We start from the raw sequence: 17,600 nt of genomic DNA, 5'->3' as shown, positions 1-17,600 counted from the left end.
CGCGATCGATGCTTTAATAATGGTTACCGATCAAGTTCCTCATCATGTCCTTTCTCCGATCATTCGCCAAGCTAAACTTTCGGTAATTCGTTGATTTTGTTTAGGAAAATAATACGATTCTTTTTGTATTCACAACACTTCTTGACAACAACAGAATATCATGAGTATAAATTAAAGATTTTCATGATTTGGAAATATGTATACGAAAAGTCTTTCCCGAAGAATATGGAAACATTGCGATTTTTTAATCGATTTGTTGAGAAAATAAAACGAGTATAATAAAAAAGTTAGACTTATCTATATTGACAAGTAAAATACCTCTGTACATAATGTAATAGCACTGACAGAAAAAGACAATTGAATGTTAATTATTACGAGATAATTGTTAATTAACACATAAAAGTAGAGTCTTATAATTAAAATATACTAATCAATATAGAACATTACCGGACGGGAGGAATAGAATTAAAATTTGAAAATGGTTTGTGTTAATGTATGACAATAATTTTATTTAACGAATCTATTTGAATTTTTTGCGAGACATACATGGAAATATAGTTTATCGAGATTAGAATCACCAAGAGTTTTGAATCGCAAATTCAATTTCACAATTTAAGGGTTTCTTTAAAAACGCGTAGATATAAATGCTGCGCAAATGTAGCTATTTTGAAGCTATGGTCTACTACGAGAAATGATTGAAATTCTAACTCATATGGAAACCCGGAAATCCATTTACCAACGTTGTGATGTTCGCTGTCCCACGAGGAATCGTAGCGCGGCTCTATGTCGCGCATCGGCAACGATAGCTCTCCAATTAGAGGCTTGTCCTCTGTTAATTATTCTTGCATGATTAATGGTGACGGATGTCCAGCAGCATCCTCGGCAAACCTGAGCCGGGATCGTCTCAGCAGCCGACCGTCGTACAGCAACCTCTGGGACGCACCGAGCCCGATAGTGATACTACTCCGATGGTGGTAGCGTTCTTAATCAACGGATCGCACCCCCAGGAGCCAGAGTTCTGACAAATGAAAAGAGAATGAAAGGCAGCAACTGCGAGAAGGGATGGACCCACGTGTGCGTGCTTCTTAATTAAATTTCTGCTGACCGAGAATTCTCTCTCTTTGAGAGAAGCGATGAGTGGGAAGAGAGGGAATGAATAGACTGAACATTCATTAACAACACCTCGAAAGACCGCTTTTGTTCACTTTTCTAGCTGATGTTCTAGGATATTGGTAAATTATATATTCTTTTTAAGTAAATTCTTGTTCCGTTTGAATAAGATATTTTAGTGTATTATGCGTAAATATTTTCTGTGATAGTTCTCTTTAAAGTGGCTACTCTTACAGCTGTAGATATAACACGATTAATAAGCGATAATCAAGTAATGATTTGTCGTATAATAATAGCACTACATTCTCTATATTTTTTATCTAGTTTATTACTTTATAAAATAAGGCTTATATATATATAAATAATGCAATATTATTCAAATCTATGTAACTATGCAAATAGGGGAGATAATTTTGAATATATGCAAAATAACAGAATGATATAAGCGGGCAAGATTTGATAAATACAAACTAAAAAATCTTTATGATTTATATATAAAAAAAAATATATATATATATATATATAAATGTAACAATTTTTTTTACTATTTTGTGTAACAGTTTTACTGGATGAGATCAAATAATAACAAAAACATGAGAAAATACTTCGGTTTACTCTCGTTTAATCATATACAGAGTTCAGTGAAGAAAACAAACAGTTATATAAAAATTGTTTTGCACGAAAATAGTGAAATAAATTTAACAACGAGAACTTGGGAAACGATGAAAGCTGCACTAGTTTTGAAAACTAACTTTTATTTTCGAACAGGATGTCTATAGATAATGGTATTATATCGGAATGGTACACTATACCATATATACTTGTTATTTTCGCACACGGATAGCACTTCTACGCTTGTAAATAACGTTTTATTTTAACAATGTCATTTCGTGTGAAAATTATTAAATCACATTGTTTGTAATCTAATCAATTCGTGCACAAATTATTCGAATACATAGCTTTATGAATGATATAAGTAAAAATATTTATAACTTCTTTAATAAATTCATCTATTTTTTAAATGTATGGGAACGAGTACATATAACTGAAAAAGTCTGAAATATTATAAAACTGTACTACTGTCTGCCAAGTAGCGAAACCGATCTTGTAACAAGTAACATCTTTTGCTATTCGAAGCAGAAAGAAATTTTGGACACCTCATGTTTGTCACGCTAATGTCTTTTTAATTGTTGCGCTTTCGCGAGTTTGAGGTGAATTCTGACATAAAGGATCGCTGAATCGATGAAATCGGGATATACGAGATTGAGTTTTAGAAAGCAAGTATTTCTGTATCATTTTTATATTTTATTATATTTTCTGATTACCTTATACGTTAACGAAAATCTGATAAAGAAACTGTACGTTTCTGATTGCTGAAACATTAAATAAGGCACTACGATATTGACTCTCTCTGCGCTTAGAATTGACTGCCCTCGCGCGTATTATATTTCGCGGAGGAGAGCCTATTATATTAAGTAGCAGAGGGACGGTACATAACAAATGAAATGTCCTAAAGTTACGAGGATCGCGAGCCGGAGGTAACGTAACACCGTTTCCTTTGTATAATTCTACACTACCGAGATCGTAACTGCCGGCTACGATGTGCTTAGATTATGGAGAATGCACCGACTCGTATTACGTAGTCGGTCTCGCCGATGTTCCGAGAGCGTCTCTTCATAGCGCAGTGCTTCTCGAGAAATGCTTGCGTAAAAATTCTTGCCTTTTATGTCGTACAAACCTTTACAAAGACCTGTATTTCCGCCTATAAATAATGATAAAGTCTTTCTTACGTACAAAATAATTTTTCCTTATTTATACAACTTTTCTCTCTCTCTCTCTCGATTTATTTTACAATTTAATTTTCGATATTTTATTATAAACAAACTAGCCAAAAAATTAGAAGCTATACTTTAAAAACTAATCAAAATAATCGCCTAAAGTTATAAATAAATTTAGATTATTATTGAAATTTAATTTTAGATTTTAGATTTAATTTTAATTCTATTGTAAAAGAGTATTGTTAGAAAATTACTCATTATTCATTTTACATATCGACATAAAAATTCTGAATATCTATTATATTATATGTGTATGTATATTATATGTGTTCAACGAAGCACCGAGTTTCTTCCTTAATAAAACGAATGTTAATGAAGTTTAGAGAAAGCGGAAAATAATTTCTCTTTTCATCGTTCATTCATATTTCGAGCGTCTAATAATTTCTCGCGAGTGACTTAGTTTTATCGGTGCGCGTTTTATTTCAATCATAAACTCGCGCGATTTTACACTACGCGCGTTTTTCCTCCCGATTGGAGACATCCCGTGGCACAGCTCGCGTTAACTTACTTCCGTTCTTCCTTCGTTCATCCGCGCTCTTTTACACGGCACGTGCTATTTCACAACGCGGTCGCTGGTATTATTCCGTGGCGTGGTGCAATTTACGCCGGGAATTAACGACGCGAGGGAACTTTCCCTCAGAAACTGTAAAACCAGGGATACCTCGCGAATAAAGCGACTTAAAAATTGCAGCGAATCGCTGGTATAAATTCCGAACTGATGTATGGGGGCGCGTAGCGAGAATAATCCGACATCGGTCGATAAATTTATTCTCGCGAGATCAGTTGCCAATTTTATGAAGTCGGAACTCGCCCGAAGCGAGACCTGGAAATTGCACGTGGAAATTATTCGATTGGTGAGAGAGGAATTTTCGAATTTTGCGGCGAAAAAGAAATACGACGTACGTGATCGGTGTTTAAGCTCTTCTTTGAATATTATTTATCGCGCGTGTCGTTAAAGGGAGTTTACGGATTATTATTCGAATTGAAAAAAGAAAAAATAATTTCTTAATGATGCGTAGATAGAAGAGTGACAAGAGCGACTTTATACAAGTTTTGGAGATCTCGTGTCTATTTACTTTCGTCCGTTAATCTAAGGTCCATAAACATCTCTATTACGGCAATTTACAAAAGGTTCGAAGCGTATATTCGTCTGTCCTTTTTCACTAGCGATCGCCGCGGGCCGATTTATTTCATCAGTCGGCGTGACTCGTAGGGCGCGTACAGCGGCGCCTGTTAATAATTCGCAGCGGTTGTTACCCTGCGGGCTTTCCATCCCCCTTGCCGCCCTTCCGCTCTCGCGCCACCCGCGCCGCGCTGGAAACGCAAACATACCGCCGTCTAATTCGATTAGCCGGCCCGCAAAAATTATATCCAATTACGCTCCCGTGGCCCTACCAGAGAAGCGTTGCAACTTCCATCCCTCAACTGTCGTGTTTACCACCCCGTCTCCATGGGACTTTTTACCTTTCGTCTCGCGAAGCTTTTCGTTCACGAGTGTCTCGGTCATTGGCAGTGATTCTGCCGTTTGCACCAAAAATAATTATTAATTACGTTGAAAACTAATGAAGTGAAAGATTCTGTTCAGATACAGTAATTAAAAATTTCAAAGTATAATATGTAATTGAAAAAATGTTAAAGTTCAATAGATACTGATAGCAAATCGAAAACCGTCTACGTGAAAACACGAGGAGCGAAATGAGAACTGCAGGAAAACGTGAAAGGATCAGAAAATCTCGTTTAGTCGCTCAGGCCATTCGAAATTTCTTTATCTTTTTATTTCTTTTGGCATAGATGACCACCCGGTCATTGTCTTCCACGCCGTTGGTCTTTACGGTGCTTCCGATTCGACAAATGTCGACGATGCTCTGGCATCGCAGGCGTTGAAAAGATTTTAGCGTAAGGAACAGAAATGGGGTTGAAACGCGATAAGACACGCATTTGCATTCTTAGTAAGGACGATTCTCGTAACAAGCGGTCTACGAGGAGCCGGAACTAACTGTTGCAAACTGTTCACATTTTCCGTAACGAGGTTCAGCTAATCGATAGATCTCATCGTTCAACTTTAAAATCAGTAAGAAGCGTTCTTTAGTCGCGACTCGAAGAGATTTGCAAGAAGAGGATTCTGAGAAAAGCTTAGATTGATTTTCTTTTTAATCTTCTTATACATCTTTTAGGAAAATAAATAACTATTATAACTAACCAACGAATAAAGTATTCGTATTCATTTAAATTCATCTTATATCTTATTTATCTTTCTCTCTGTTACTAATCAAAATTACAATTTGATCGAATTTATATATTAATTTTTTATCTTTATATTCTTTGTATTTCATATAATTGTTATTTAATTAGGTATTTTTTTATTATATTATATTTATTTCTTTTTACAAATTTTTTTATCACATTTCTAAAAAAAGCGAATATTTGGGAACAAAATGGATCGTAAAATTGCGTATTTTTGAGAATCTCAATGAATTTCATGGAATTTTGACATTCGATCGCGCTCATACACGCTTGTTACATTTTAAATCGCTCTCTCACGAAAAAAGCGTATTTTCACCTCACCGTCGCGCCCTGTCTTGGCAACGAGCAGTAAATACACTCTACCCTATCATCCCCAATCGACGAGAAGGGATGCGTGGCGGTTCGCGAAAAGGAACGGAGAAAGGAGATGCGAGAAGAGGTTTCGCTCGCACTTTCCGGCATGTCCTCGAGAGACTACGTGTCCCAGGACTCAATAAACCTCTCCACTTCCTCGCTTTTCAAAGGCGGAGGAGATTTTCCCTCCCGCAGGTGTCTCGCCGAGTGGTTGGTAAAGATTCGAATCCGCTTTCTCCTCTTTCTTCTCCGCGTTCACCGCGCGTCCGCCGAGCAGCTCTCGTCCTCGTCCGTATTCGCTTTTCACCCGGTAGCAGCGCCGTGTAAACAGCCGAGGCTACCAATGACACGGTCGTATCAATTGGAAATTGGCAGATTTAGATGGCGGAGGGGCGCCTTAAATCCACCAATCTTCAGTCGCGGCAATAATCCGGGTCGCTGTTTGCGCGCATCGGGGATCACTCGTCGAAGATTCCTTCACTCGCAACGCGTACGATTCTTCCTGCGAAAAAGGAGTAAAGCTCGCGAGAACGACAGCGACTTTCCCCCCTTTTGACGTTTTTCGACGAAGCGTCTATCACCTCTCTTCAAATTGTTTTCAACTGCTGCGGTCTGTTGCAATATTTTTAACGTATTTCACTTTTCACCAAAATTGGCTAAATCATTATTTAACACATTGATAAAATTGCATTAAATATATATACATATATATTTAATTTGTATTAAAGGAACAAAGAGAGAGAGAGAGAGAGAGAGAGAGAGAGAGAGAATGTTTAACATCGGTTTGTTATTACTATTAAAATAATAATTTAATTAAAATTATAATAATAATTTCCCCAAAAATATCTTGCACTTAGAATAATTGAAATGGCATTTGTTTCTTGCTGATATAAAAGTCGTCCGTATCAATGCAATGAGAAGAGTTAAATATCTCATGGCGCCTTTGTCATTTTAGATAGTGGAATCTCTTTCTTTTCTTATGCTATCTGTTTAGCAAAATCGGCGTATCATATATGATATTTTGATTCTTATTTGTCGAAAGTATTGTTATCTCGTTTTGTCATTTACGAGGGGAAAGGATAATGACGGCTACTGTCGGATAAGAGACACGTTGCTGTTTCCGCGCGCCAGTTTCCATGGCGGCGATATTGTAACGTGACGTCGACGGTACTCAGCTGAGGGTGGCATAAACTTATATTAAACAATAAAATGCAAATAGAATGCTTTATACCGCGCGAGGCGGTCTCGCTGCAACTCCGGGTTGCATGCAGTCCGACACATTTCGCATGCCGTGTATACAGGGTGTTTTAGCTTTCTCGAAAAATTTTAGGAACAAATTCTGCACTAAATGTGAAATTTTCTTCGATCGAAATGTTCAGAAAGATCTGATTATAATGATTGCGAAGACCTTTTTACGTTGGAAAATATTTTTCGCGAATAAATTTTAAACATACAAATGTGCAGGACAAAAGTTTATTTCTCAATTTCAAATATTATCTCAACATAAATTATATTTAATGAATAATGACGTCGATACTTTTACGAATTGTAAGGAGCAATTGACATTAAATTTTGTCGAAGAACGTTAAAATATATTTTGTATTGAGTCTTCTAATGCAATTTTTGTTAGATTTATTTACAAAGATATTTTTATTATCGGGAACTAAGAGAGAAAGACGTAATGTGTTCAATAGAATTTTCGTTAAAGAGAAATTGGCTCTAAATAGTTCAAAGAATTGGCGAGTTAAAGGAACGGTGATAGTTCTGGGTCACCGTGTGTGTAGCGACGGAGAGAACCGTCGTACAATTGAGTTTGCCGTGGAGACGTGGTTGGTTAGAGAGCTCGTCGAGAGCAACAAGAGTTGGTCCAAGCCGAGCCCGAGAGGGCGTAATTAAAAAATCACTCCAAGTGACCAATAAAGGTGGCGACTGGGCGGCTTATCTCCTTCACATGGCAAATCCTATTGCGGCCCGTTCAAGGAAACCCGCCGTTCCATAGACCATTGTTTCAACGGCTATTATTTGTTCCTGTCTTGATTAACGGCGTACTTTTATCGCACCGCTTTTGAAAAGTATTACGTAGTATTACGTAAATATTACATTGTGGTACCCGCGCAAATTGCAACTTTTGCATTCTACGCAATACAAGACGGGCAAGATGTATATAATTCAAATTTGCATTAAAAAAAACAATTTCGCGTTTGCGTGAAATTTTACGATGTACATTCGTAAATTAATGTTTCATAAATTTTTATCCGCAAAATATAATCACGCGGAAATAAAATTATAATTATAAATATACATATAACAAATGTTTAGCAAGTAATAGCGAAAAAATAATGAAATTTGAAGATTAAAAATTGTACGATCAATATATATTGTATTATACGAATAAATTAAAGTCTCTTAGTGCGTAGATTTTTTTATGATAATTTAAATTTATCTTTGATTTGTTTTTTTTTCTCTCTACGCACATAACTGAAATATGTGTGCTGAAAAATTATTTATAAAAATAAAATATTTTAATATAATATTATATAATGTTTATGCGATGCGTATAAAGTGAGATATCACGAAACATTTTAATTTGGTCAGAACTCGAACATGCGTTGAATGTAGCTGATAATTTCAATTATTATGAAGCTCGCAGCTTCATTTTTCCAGCGAAATATTTGCGTAACTGATCTAGTAGAGATGCGTTTGGAAAGCTTGCTCTATTTACTACTCCCGCCCTTCGTATTCTTCTTTCGCGTGGCCAGTCAGCAGTATTTTAGAGCGTGTCTTTTTGCATTGCCACCATCTGGAACATCGCTCCTCCCCCGGCATTAAAAACGCTGGTACTGCGCAATTACCTCGCGAAGTTCCCGCGGACAACGCGAGCTTCTCCGGACGATAAATAAAATGTAAATAATTTCAGCGGGGAATAAATTTCAGCGGCGCGCGCCGACCGAAAGGGCGGAAGTCGAGAGGAAGAAGGACGATCGAGGGGGGAAAAAGGGGAGGGGAGGCGGGAATGCGAGGGTTGGGGTTGAAGCGAGTTCGGTAAAGTACGTCGTTATAAATGCACTTGGTGCACGCGAGACGAATTGTTCGTTCATTCCAGCCAACTTTAATTCATGTTCCTTCTTCATTCGGCTATGGCTTTTCCGAAATATTTTTCCCACATTAATGCTCCATTATTGTATCGAAGTCAGATCTGACCATTAAAAATTATTGAGTAAATATTTTATAAGAAATGTTATAGAAAGAGAGAGAGAGAGACTATATTTTTTATTTCAGCTTATATCGTCTTTCTTCTGTTTTGTAATCTTCTTGTATTTTACGATAATTTCTTCTGCTTATTATAAAGATAAGTATTAATGAAGAATAAAACTTTATTAATGATATGAAATATTATATTCTTCACATTATCGAAAATAACTTTTTTATTATTTTCTTTAATTTAAGTATGTATCGTAGTTGATAGTTAATTATATCGCGTATATAAATTTATATGCACATAATCTTTCTGTGCGACTTGTCTTCGCATTGGTCTCGTATTGATTCCGTTCATAGCTTGTAGAAAATATACTTTCGTCGAAGAAAACTTACATAAAAAGTTGCAATTACTTTAACTACGACAATAAGGAAAAGCAGGTGAAAAAAATATATATCCTTTCTGTATAAGAGAAATAAGATCCAGCGAATAATGTTTCCATACGAAGGGCAGGAAGAAGCTACGGTAACGGAAACGCGCACACGTGTCGCCGACAGTCCTGTCACGTTATCGTCACGTGTCGCATGAATCGAATGTTTTACCCCCTGGAAAGGCGCCGCCTTCTCCGAATGCGTTTCATACCGCGGATCTCTGAGTGAGAACCTCGCATGGATACGCGAAGATCCGGCGGCCCGTCCGATCCTTTATACGATCCATATTTCCGAGGATACTCGCGGAATATGAAGTCGAACGGTAGCTCTAGCTTATTTATGGCTTGGACCGTCGCACTTCGTAGCTTGTTACGCGACATAGAATTCACTAGACATCTTTGCGTTTCGTACGAACAAAGAGACGCAGCGGATAGAACAGGAATTTTATTCAGAAAAGAGAAATTTTCTATAATTTACTTGACAAACCGATATAACGACTCTTCATCAGGTTACGTTTATTACATTATACATTTTTGTGATTTTTTTTTTAATGATCGGCCTTCTCTTTCCGATTCGAAGGTAATATAATTTATCTTTAAAAAAATGTTTATTGTCAAACAGTTTTCTTATAATTTCAATTTTTTATTTTAAATTTTATGTTATATTGACATTTTATCTTCGAAATATTATAATTATAACTTGGAATTTTCAGAGGGATTAAAATTTTTAATTTCTATTTTTGATTCATATATACGTACATCTGACATTTCTTCCTTCAAATTTTTGATCGAACGTAAAAAGTAGTTTTTTTACTAACAATAAGACAAAATATCGATAAGAGAGAAAGATTATTTGACACTATCGTTGGTATCTTCTTGAGAGAGGAAGAAGGATGGTCAGATAATATGGACGAAATTGCTCGTCGTCTGAGATTCAAGTGGCGTCTTAGAATGCTGACAGGGGCGGAAGGAGCGGGACGTCGCAAGTATTCCCTAATGTAGCTCGTAGCTCTCGCGGGATAGGAGTTTGCTATGGCCTCCAGTGACACTTAGAATGCGCGGTCCTTATCCGAACCTATGCGAACGCTTATGCAGTGGGTGACCCGTCGCGCACATTCGAGAATCCGAAAATTGCATTCCTGGCACTCGCCTGGTAAACGGCAACCCCTTTCCGTTTCTTCGCACCCCCATTCCGCGTTTCTACTCTCTCCCTTACGTAACAAACAATATTTGCGAATTCTTAATGTGTATCATATCTTAGCGTAGTCTTATCGTCACATTTTTTTATAATCGCACATAGAGAATAAAACAAGGAATGATTAAATATTAATAATGTGTTCGTATAGTATTAGTATTAGTAATAGTGTGTTGCATTTGCAATATGCAAATAATTCAAGAATTTCATCATCAACCTAAACGGACGATGAGACCTGGTTTTATCCCGTGAACTTTATTACTTTATTATCTAAACATTTAAAGCAAATTAAAAACAAGCTAATTATATATTGCTAGATATTTGATGAACCCATATTAAGTTAGCCCTCTCACCAACGCCAAATTAAATCAAATACATAAAATAATTTAGTGCTAATTATGTGCTAATTAGTTGCCGCAGTCCGAATTTTGTTGCTCAAACCGTTTAGCAGGAATTTACATTCAAAGTGGGGGGTGCTAGCTTGACATTAAGCCAGCCCCAATTATCGATTTTTAATACTTTAAGACGAGCAACAAATTCAGTTTCTTATATATTTCGATAGTATATTGTCGACAGATTATTTTAATACCAAAAACATGCGAGCAACAAATTCTTTTAGTTAATTTATATAATATAAGAGCGCGTCGTATAGGGTCCGCGGCGACAAAGTATCGATTTTTAATACTTTAATACTACATCGTCAATAAAAATTGACAATTATATAAATAAATAAAATCATTGACAAATTGACTCACCAGTCGATGCGTTGCAAACGTCACTCAATTCCGCTCCTCTTTGCTCCTCGTCCCTTTGCTTTCGCATTTGTACAAAGTTCTGATTAAGACCGGATTAACGGACGACGCACTTAAATAATCGTCCATTGTTCCATTCACCACTCCCGACGCTTATTCGCACGCAAAATTCACTTTCGATGGATGAAAAGATGCGAGAGATACGGAACGCGACCGTAATACGTCTCGATAATCGCGCTTGTGTGAAGAGACTAACAGCGTTACGGAAAATTTAGGCTGGACGGATAGGTGGGGCGAGGGGAGGGGAGGGGAATGTCGTCGAATATCTCTTCCAAGAACAGGAGCGAGCGAGTTTTTTGCGAGAAAAAAATCGTGCGCCAAAAAACCTTCGCGATACGAACAAGGATAAGATAACGAAGCTCGAGCGATACTTTTGCAATCTCGCGATTATTTTCTGGCGAAATTATACATATAATTGAAGAAGAATCATATATTTTAAAAGAATATTAAAGTATATTGAAATACGAAACGTGTGAAAAACGCGACGCGAAGCTTCACCAATTGTAAAATTTCTCATTTAGCTGTTGGTACTCGTGGTTTCTCGCGGCCATAGTTTTAAAACTAACCAATCACCAATCAAGAATCGAATGACCGTGATTGGTCAATTTTACAACCATGAATATTATTAAACCTGACGTGTAAAATTAGTCGACTAACTGTCGACTAACCGAACACATTTTTTTTTCTCTTAAATAAGAATATTTTATTAGGAATGTTCATATGTGGTGTGTGAGCTGCTTTTCAGATATATTCCTCCTCGAATCTTACACATTCTATTCAACGATTATTCTCGTTGTATTATCGTTTCGCCATGAAAATTGATCGAGATTTTGTAATATAAGCTCTCTCTCTCTCTTTCTCTCGAGCCGCGCTTCTTTGTTTATATCTGAATGTTTACGTGCAACTTTTTTGAACGCTTCTGTACCGAGACGTTCGGCGACGCGGTCCTCCCCTCTCCTGACCTACCCGTCCAGCCTAAATTTTCCGTAATCGCGTCAGTCCCTTCCCACAAGCGCGAGTCTCAAGACGAATTACGGTCGCGCTCCGTGTTTCTCGCGTCTTTTTATCCGTCGAAAGTGAGATCCGCGTACGAACGAGTGTCGGGGGGGTCTTGTATCGAATAACAGGCGATTATCCGAGTGTAATATATTAACCCGTGTAATCGTGATTAAGGCATCTTACGATATATATATATATATATATACTCGCAAACGACAAGATTTTTCCCACGCATCTTTTATCTATCGAAAATGAATTTCGCATCCGAACGAATATTCGAAATATCCGAATCGAGAGTAATTTGTAGTTTTGATATATCGACTTTATAAAACGATACAACGATCGATGAATACATTATTTAACATATTTTTAGGCGCTGAAATAATTTACTCGCTGTCGTATATAATAATATTGCGTTGAAAATATAAGCGCGTCGCGTTCCACACGTTTCTGCTTTAATATTCTTTAATATTGTTTTCAAATGTAATCCTTTTTTCAGAGTTATATTCACAATTTTATAAATCGAGATCGCAAAAGAGCGTCGCTCGAGCTAGTTTCATTTATCTCGCGCAGGATTTTTCGCGTACGGTTTATTTCTTGGAAGAGACGCGCTCGCTCCTTTTCCTGGAACGGATATTCGACGACGCGTTCCCCCCTCCTCATCTACTACTATTCGACCTGCCTAAATTTTCCGTAACCGTTACAGTAACCGTCGTATTGCATTAGCTGCGAGATTGAAATATTCTTTCCGTATTTCTCGCCTTTTTTTATCCATCACAAGTTTATCCCGTGTATAAAGTGGATGTCGTGAGTATCGGGAATGTCGATTAGAATCACGGAAAATCGTCTCCGTCCATTTATTAATACGCGATTATATGTTCTTTCATGTTTATAATCGGCATGGAAATAATTTTACCGCGTCATTGCATATGGCGGATTTTGGACTACGAGTGAAATAGTGATTATGCATGAGTGGACAAATTGATAGACTGTCTCGTCTCAATTTGAAGCGAAGGGAGCAACCGGAAACGGAAGGGATCTCGCGATGACCAGATGCGGAAAGAAGTGAGACATGCAAGGGCGGTGCATCGGTCGGTCAGTAGAATTTATTATTAAACATTTAAAATTGTCAATATAATTTTTAGTTTATGGAAACAATAGTATTGAAAAATGGGGTTTTTTTTTTTTATTAATGATTTATAGCTCATGTATAAATATTTAGAATTATAACTGACCATATTATCTTTGCCTTGATTATTTCTATTATTCGTCATTGATGATTACTGATGATTTCATAATTATAATCGTTGAGTGCATTAGTTTTACTATTATATTAGCATTCGAACTCGATCATTAATACGATTACATTTTATTTAACTCTGATCACTCTGTAATCTTAACATCCTTAACGCGTCATTTTTAGAGAATGAAAATTATCCAACATGTGCATTAACGAAATTAACAATATGCATGTCAATTTATTTTTTAATTTACGGAAACGATGGTATTGAAAAATCGAGTTGTTTTTGATTAATTATTTATAATCTGATAATCATATAAATATTTAGAATTAAAACTGACCATATTATTTTTGCCTTGATTATTTCTGTTATGCGTCATTAATGATTACTGATGATTTCATAATTATAATCGTTGAGCGCATTAATTTTATTATTTTATTAGCATTCGAAATCATCATTAATACGATTACATTTTATTTAACTCTGATCACTCTGTAATCTTAATATCTTTAACGCGTCATTTTTAGAGAATGAAAATTATCAAACATGTGCATTAACGAAATTAACAATATGCATGTCAATTTATTTTTTAATTTACGGAAACGATGGTATTGAAAAATCGAGTTGTTTTTGATTAATTATTTATAATCTGATAATCATATAAATATTTAGAATTAAAACTGACCATATTATCTTTGCCTTGATTATTTCTATTATTCATAATTGATGATTATTAATGATTTCATAATTATAATCGTTGAGCGCATTAATTTTACTATTTTATTAGCATTCCAAATCATCATTAATACGATTACATTTTATTTAACTCTGATCACTCTGTAATCTTAACATATATCTTTAACGCGTCATTCTTAAAAAATGAAAATTATCCAACATGTACATTAACAAAATTAAGAATACGCAACAAATTCTAGTGTATTTTATTTTTTGATTCGAGCATTCTATATATTTTTTTCACTATGGGGGGGGGGGGCTGGCTTAATGTCAAGCTAGCACCCCCCACTTTGAATGTAAATTCCTGCTAAACGGTTTGAGCAACAAAATTCGGACTACGGCAACTAATTAGCACATAATTAGCACTAAATTATTTTATGTATTTGACTTAATTTGGCGTTGGTGGGGGGGCTAACTTAATATGAGTCATTTAGCTGTTGGTACTCGTGGTTTCTCGCGGCATTTCAGAGACATTGATTAACGTTGACATGTCACCCTTAATTGGATTTCAGTAACATCCATAGTTTTAAAACTAACCAATCACCAATCAAGAATCGAATGACCGTGATTGGTCAATTTTACAACCATGAATATTCTTAAACCTGACGTGTAAAATTAGTCAACTAACTGTCGACTAACCGAACACATTTTTTTTCTCTTAAATAAGAATATTTTATTAGGAATGTTCATATGTGGTGTGTGAGCTGCTTTTTAGATATATTCCTCCTCGAATCTTACACATTCTATTCAACGATTATTCTCGTTGTATTATCGTTTCGCCATGAAAATTGATCGAGATTTTGTAATATAAGCTCTCTCTCTCTCTCTCTCTCTCTCTTTCTCTCGAGCCGCGCTTCTTTGTTTATATCTGAATGTTTACGTGCAACTTTTTTGAACGCTTCTGTACCGAGACGTTCGGCGACGCGGTCCTCCCCTCTCCTGACCTACCCGTCCAGCCTAAATTTTCCGTAATCGCGTCAGTCCCTTCCCACAAGCGCGAGTCTCAAGACGAATTACGGTCGCGCTCCGTGTTTCTCGCGTTTTTTTATCCGTCGAAAGTGAGATCCGCGTACGAACGAGTGTCGGGGGGGTCTTGTATCGAATAACAGGCGATTATCCGAGTGTAATATATTAACCCGTGTAATCGTGATTAAGGCATCTTTCGATATATATATACTCGCAAACGACAAGATTTTTCCCACGCATCTTTTATCTATCGAAAATGAATTTTGCATCCGAACGAATATTCGAAATATCCGAATCGAGAGTAATTTGTAGTTTTGATATATCGACTTTATAATACGATACAGCGATCGATGAATACATTATTTAACATATTTTTAGGCGCTGAAATAATTTACTCGCTGTCGTATATAATAATATTGCGTTGAAAATATAAGCGCGTCGCGTTCTACACGTTTCTGCTTTAATATTCTTTAATATTGTTTTCAAATGTAATCCTTTTTTCAGAGTTATATTCACAATTTCATAAATCGAGATCGCAAATGAGCGTCGCTCGAGCGAGTTTCATTTATCTCGCGCAGGATTTTTCGCGTACGGTTTATTTCTCGGAAGAGACGCGCTCGCTCCTTTTCTTGGAACGGATATTCGACGACGCGTTCCCCCCTCCCCATCTACTACTACTCGACCTGCCTAAATTTTCCGTAACCGTTACAGTAACCGTCGTATTGCATTAGCTGCGAGATTGAAATATTCTTTCCGTATTTCTCGTCTTTTTTTATCCATCACAAGTTTATCCCGTGTATAAAGTGGATGTCGTGAGTATCGGGAATGTCGATTAGAATCACGGAAAATCGTCTCCGTCCATTTATTAATACGCGATTATATGTTCTTTCATATTTATAATCGGCATGGAAATAATTTTACCGCGTCATTGCATATGGCGGATTTTGGACTACGAGTGAAATAGTGATTATGCATGAGTGGACAAATTGATAGACTGTCTCGTCTCAATTTGAAGCGAAGGGAGCAACCGGAAACGGAAGGGATCTCGCGATGACCAGATGCGGAAAGAAGTGAGACATGCAAGGGCGGTGCATCGGTCGGTCAGTAGAATTTATTATTAAACATTTAAAATTGTCAATATAATTTTTAGTTTATGGAAACAATAGTATTGAAAAATGGGGTTTTTTTTTTTTATTAATGATTTATAGCTCATGTATAAATATTTAGAATTATAACTGACCATATTATCTTTGCCTTGATTATTTCTATTATTCGTCATTGATGATTACTGATGATTTCATAATTATAATCGTTGAGCGCATTAATTTTACTATTTTATTAGCATTGGAAATCATCATTAATACGATTACATTTTATTTAACTCTGATCACTCTGTAATCTTAACATCCTTAACGCGTCATTTTTAGAGAATGAAAATTATGAAACATGTGCATTAACAAAATTAATCATATAAATATTTAGAATTAAAACTGACCATATTACTTTTGCCTTGATTATTTCTGTTATTCGTCATTAACGATTACTGATGATTTCATAATTATAATCGTTGAGCGCATTAATTTTACTATTTTATTACCATTCGAACTCGATCATTAATACGATTACATTTTATTTAACTCTGATCACTCTGTAATCTTAACATATATCTTTAACGCGTCATTCTTAAAAAAGCAAGAAGAGCAACAAATTCAGTTTCTTATATATTTCGATAGTATATTGTCCACAGATTATTTTAATACCAAAAACATGCGAGCAACAAATTCTTTTAGTTAATTTATATAATATAAGAGCGCGTCGTATAGGGTCCGCGGCGACAAAGTATCGATTTTTAATACTTTAAGACGAGCAACAAATTCAGTTTCTTATATATTTCGATAGGACATCGTCCACAGATTATTTTAATACCAAAAACATGCGAGCAACAAATTCTTTTAGTTAGTTTATATAATATAATAGCGCGTCGTATAGGGTCCGCGGCGACAAAGTATCGATTTTTAATACTTTAAGACGAGCAACAAATTCAGTTTCTCATGTATTTCGACAGTATATTGTCCACAGATTATTTTAGTACCAAATACATGCGAGCAATACATTTTTTTATTTACTTTTAGTTCGCGCAAGTGAATGGTACGGCGCGGCGAGACTGAGTATATAGTGGTATTAATTAAATAATATACTTTTTTAAAAATATTTTTATGTTATTTTAGAGCAACAAAATAGCAACAAATTCTAGTGTATTTTATTTTTTGATTCGAGCTTTATATATATTTTTGATGTATTTGATTTAATTTGGCGTTGGTGGGGGGGCTAACTTAATATGGGTTTGATGACGATATCAAAAATTGCTGCTTATGTAGACGCGAGAGAACAGTATATACGTTAGTCGACATGCGAAATATTCTTGTTACGATGAGAGAATTCTTTAGTTTAGAAGATAAAAAGAACGTTTATTTATGTGT

At 35.9% G+C, this 17,600-nt stretch overlaps 1 protein-coding gene across 3 annotated transcripts in view; it reads left to right on the top strand.

Annotated features, from left to right (window-relative positions):
• Rbp6 (RNA-binding protein 6) overlaps positions 1-17,600 on the top strand; it is a 420,916-nt gene that overhangs the window by 128,375 nt on the left and 274,941 nt on the right. Inside the window, exon 1 of one of the 3 annotated variants that reach the window (XM_070314115.1) lies at positions 16,076-16,220. The exons of 1 other annotated variant lie outside the window; for it this stretch is intronic. In XM_070314115.1, the coding sequence (XP_070170216.1) occupies positions 16,198-16,220 (23 nt within the window). In that variant the 5' untranslated portion in view covers positions 16,076-16,197. Of the gene's footprint in view, positions 1-16,075; positions 16,221-17,600 lie in introns of those variants that run through there. One more of the 3 variants, XM_070314116.1, reaches the window with a different exon arrangement.

The sequence above is a fragment of the Polyergus mexicanus genome, unplaced genomic scaffold (assembly GCF_030449975.1).
Source record: "Polyergus mexicanus isolate NDT 795.1 unplaced genomic scaffold, iyPolMexi1.0 SCAF_26, whole genome shotgun sequence".
NCBI lineage: Eukaryota > Metazoa > Arthropoda > Insecta > Hymenoptera > Formicidae > Polyergus > Polyergus mexicanus.
Note: the sequence above shows the minus strand (reverse complement) of the source record. Positions and strands in the feature narration are given on the sequence as shown.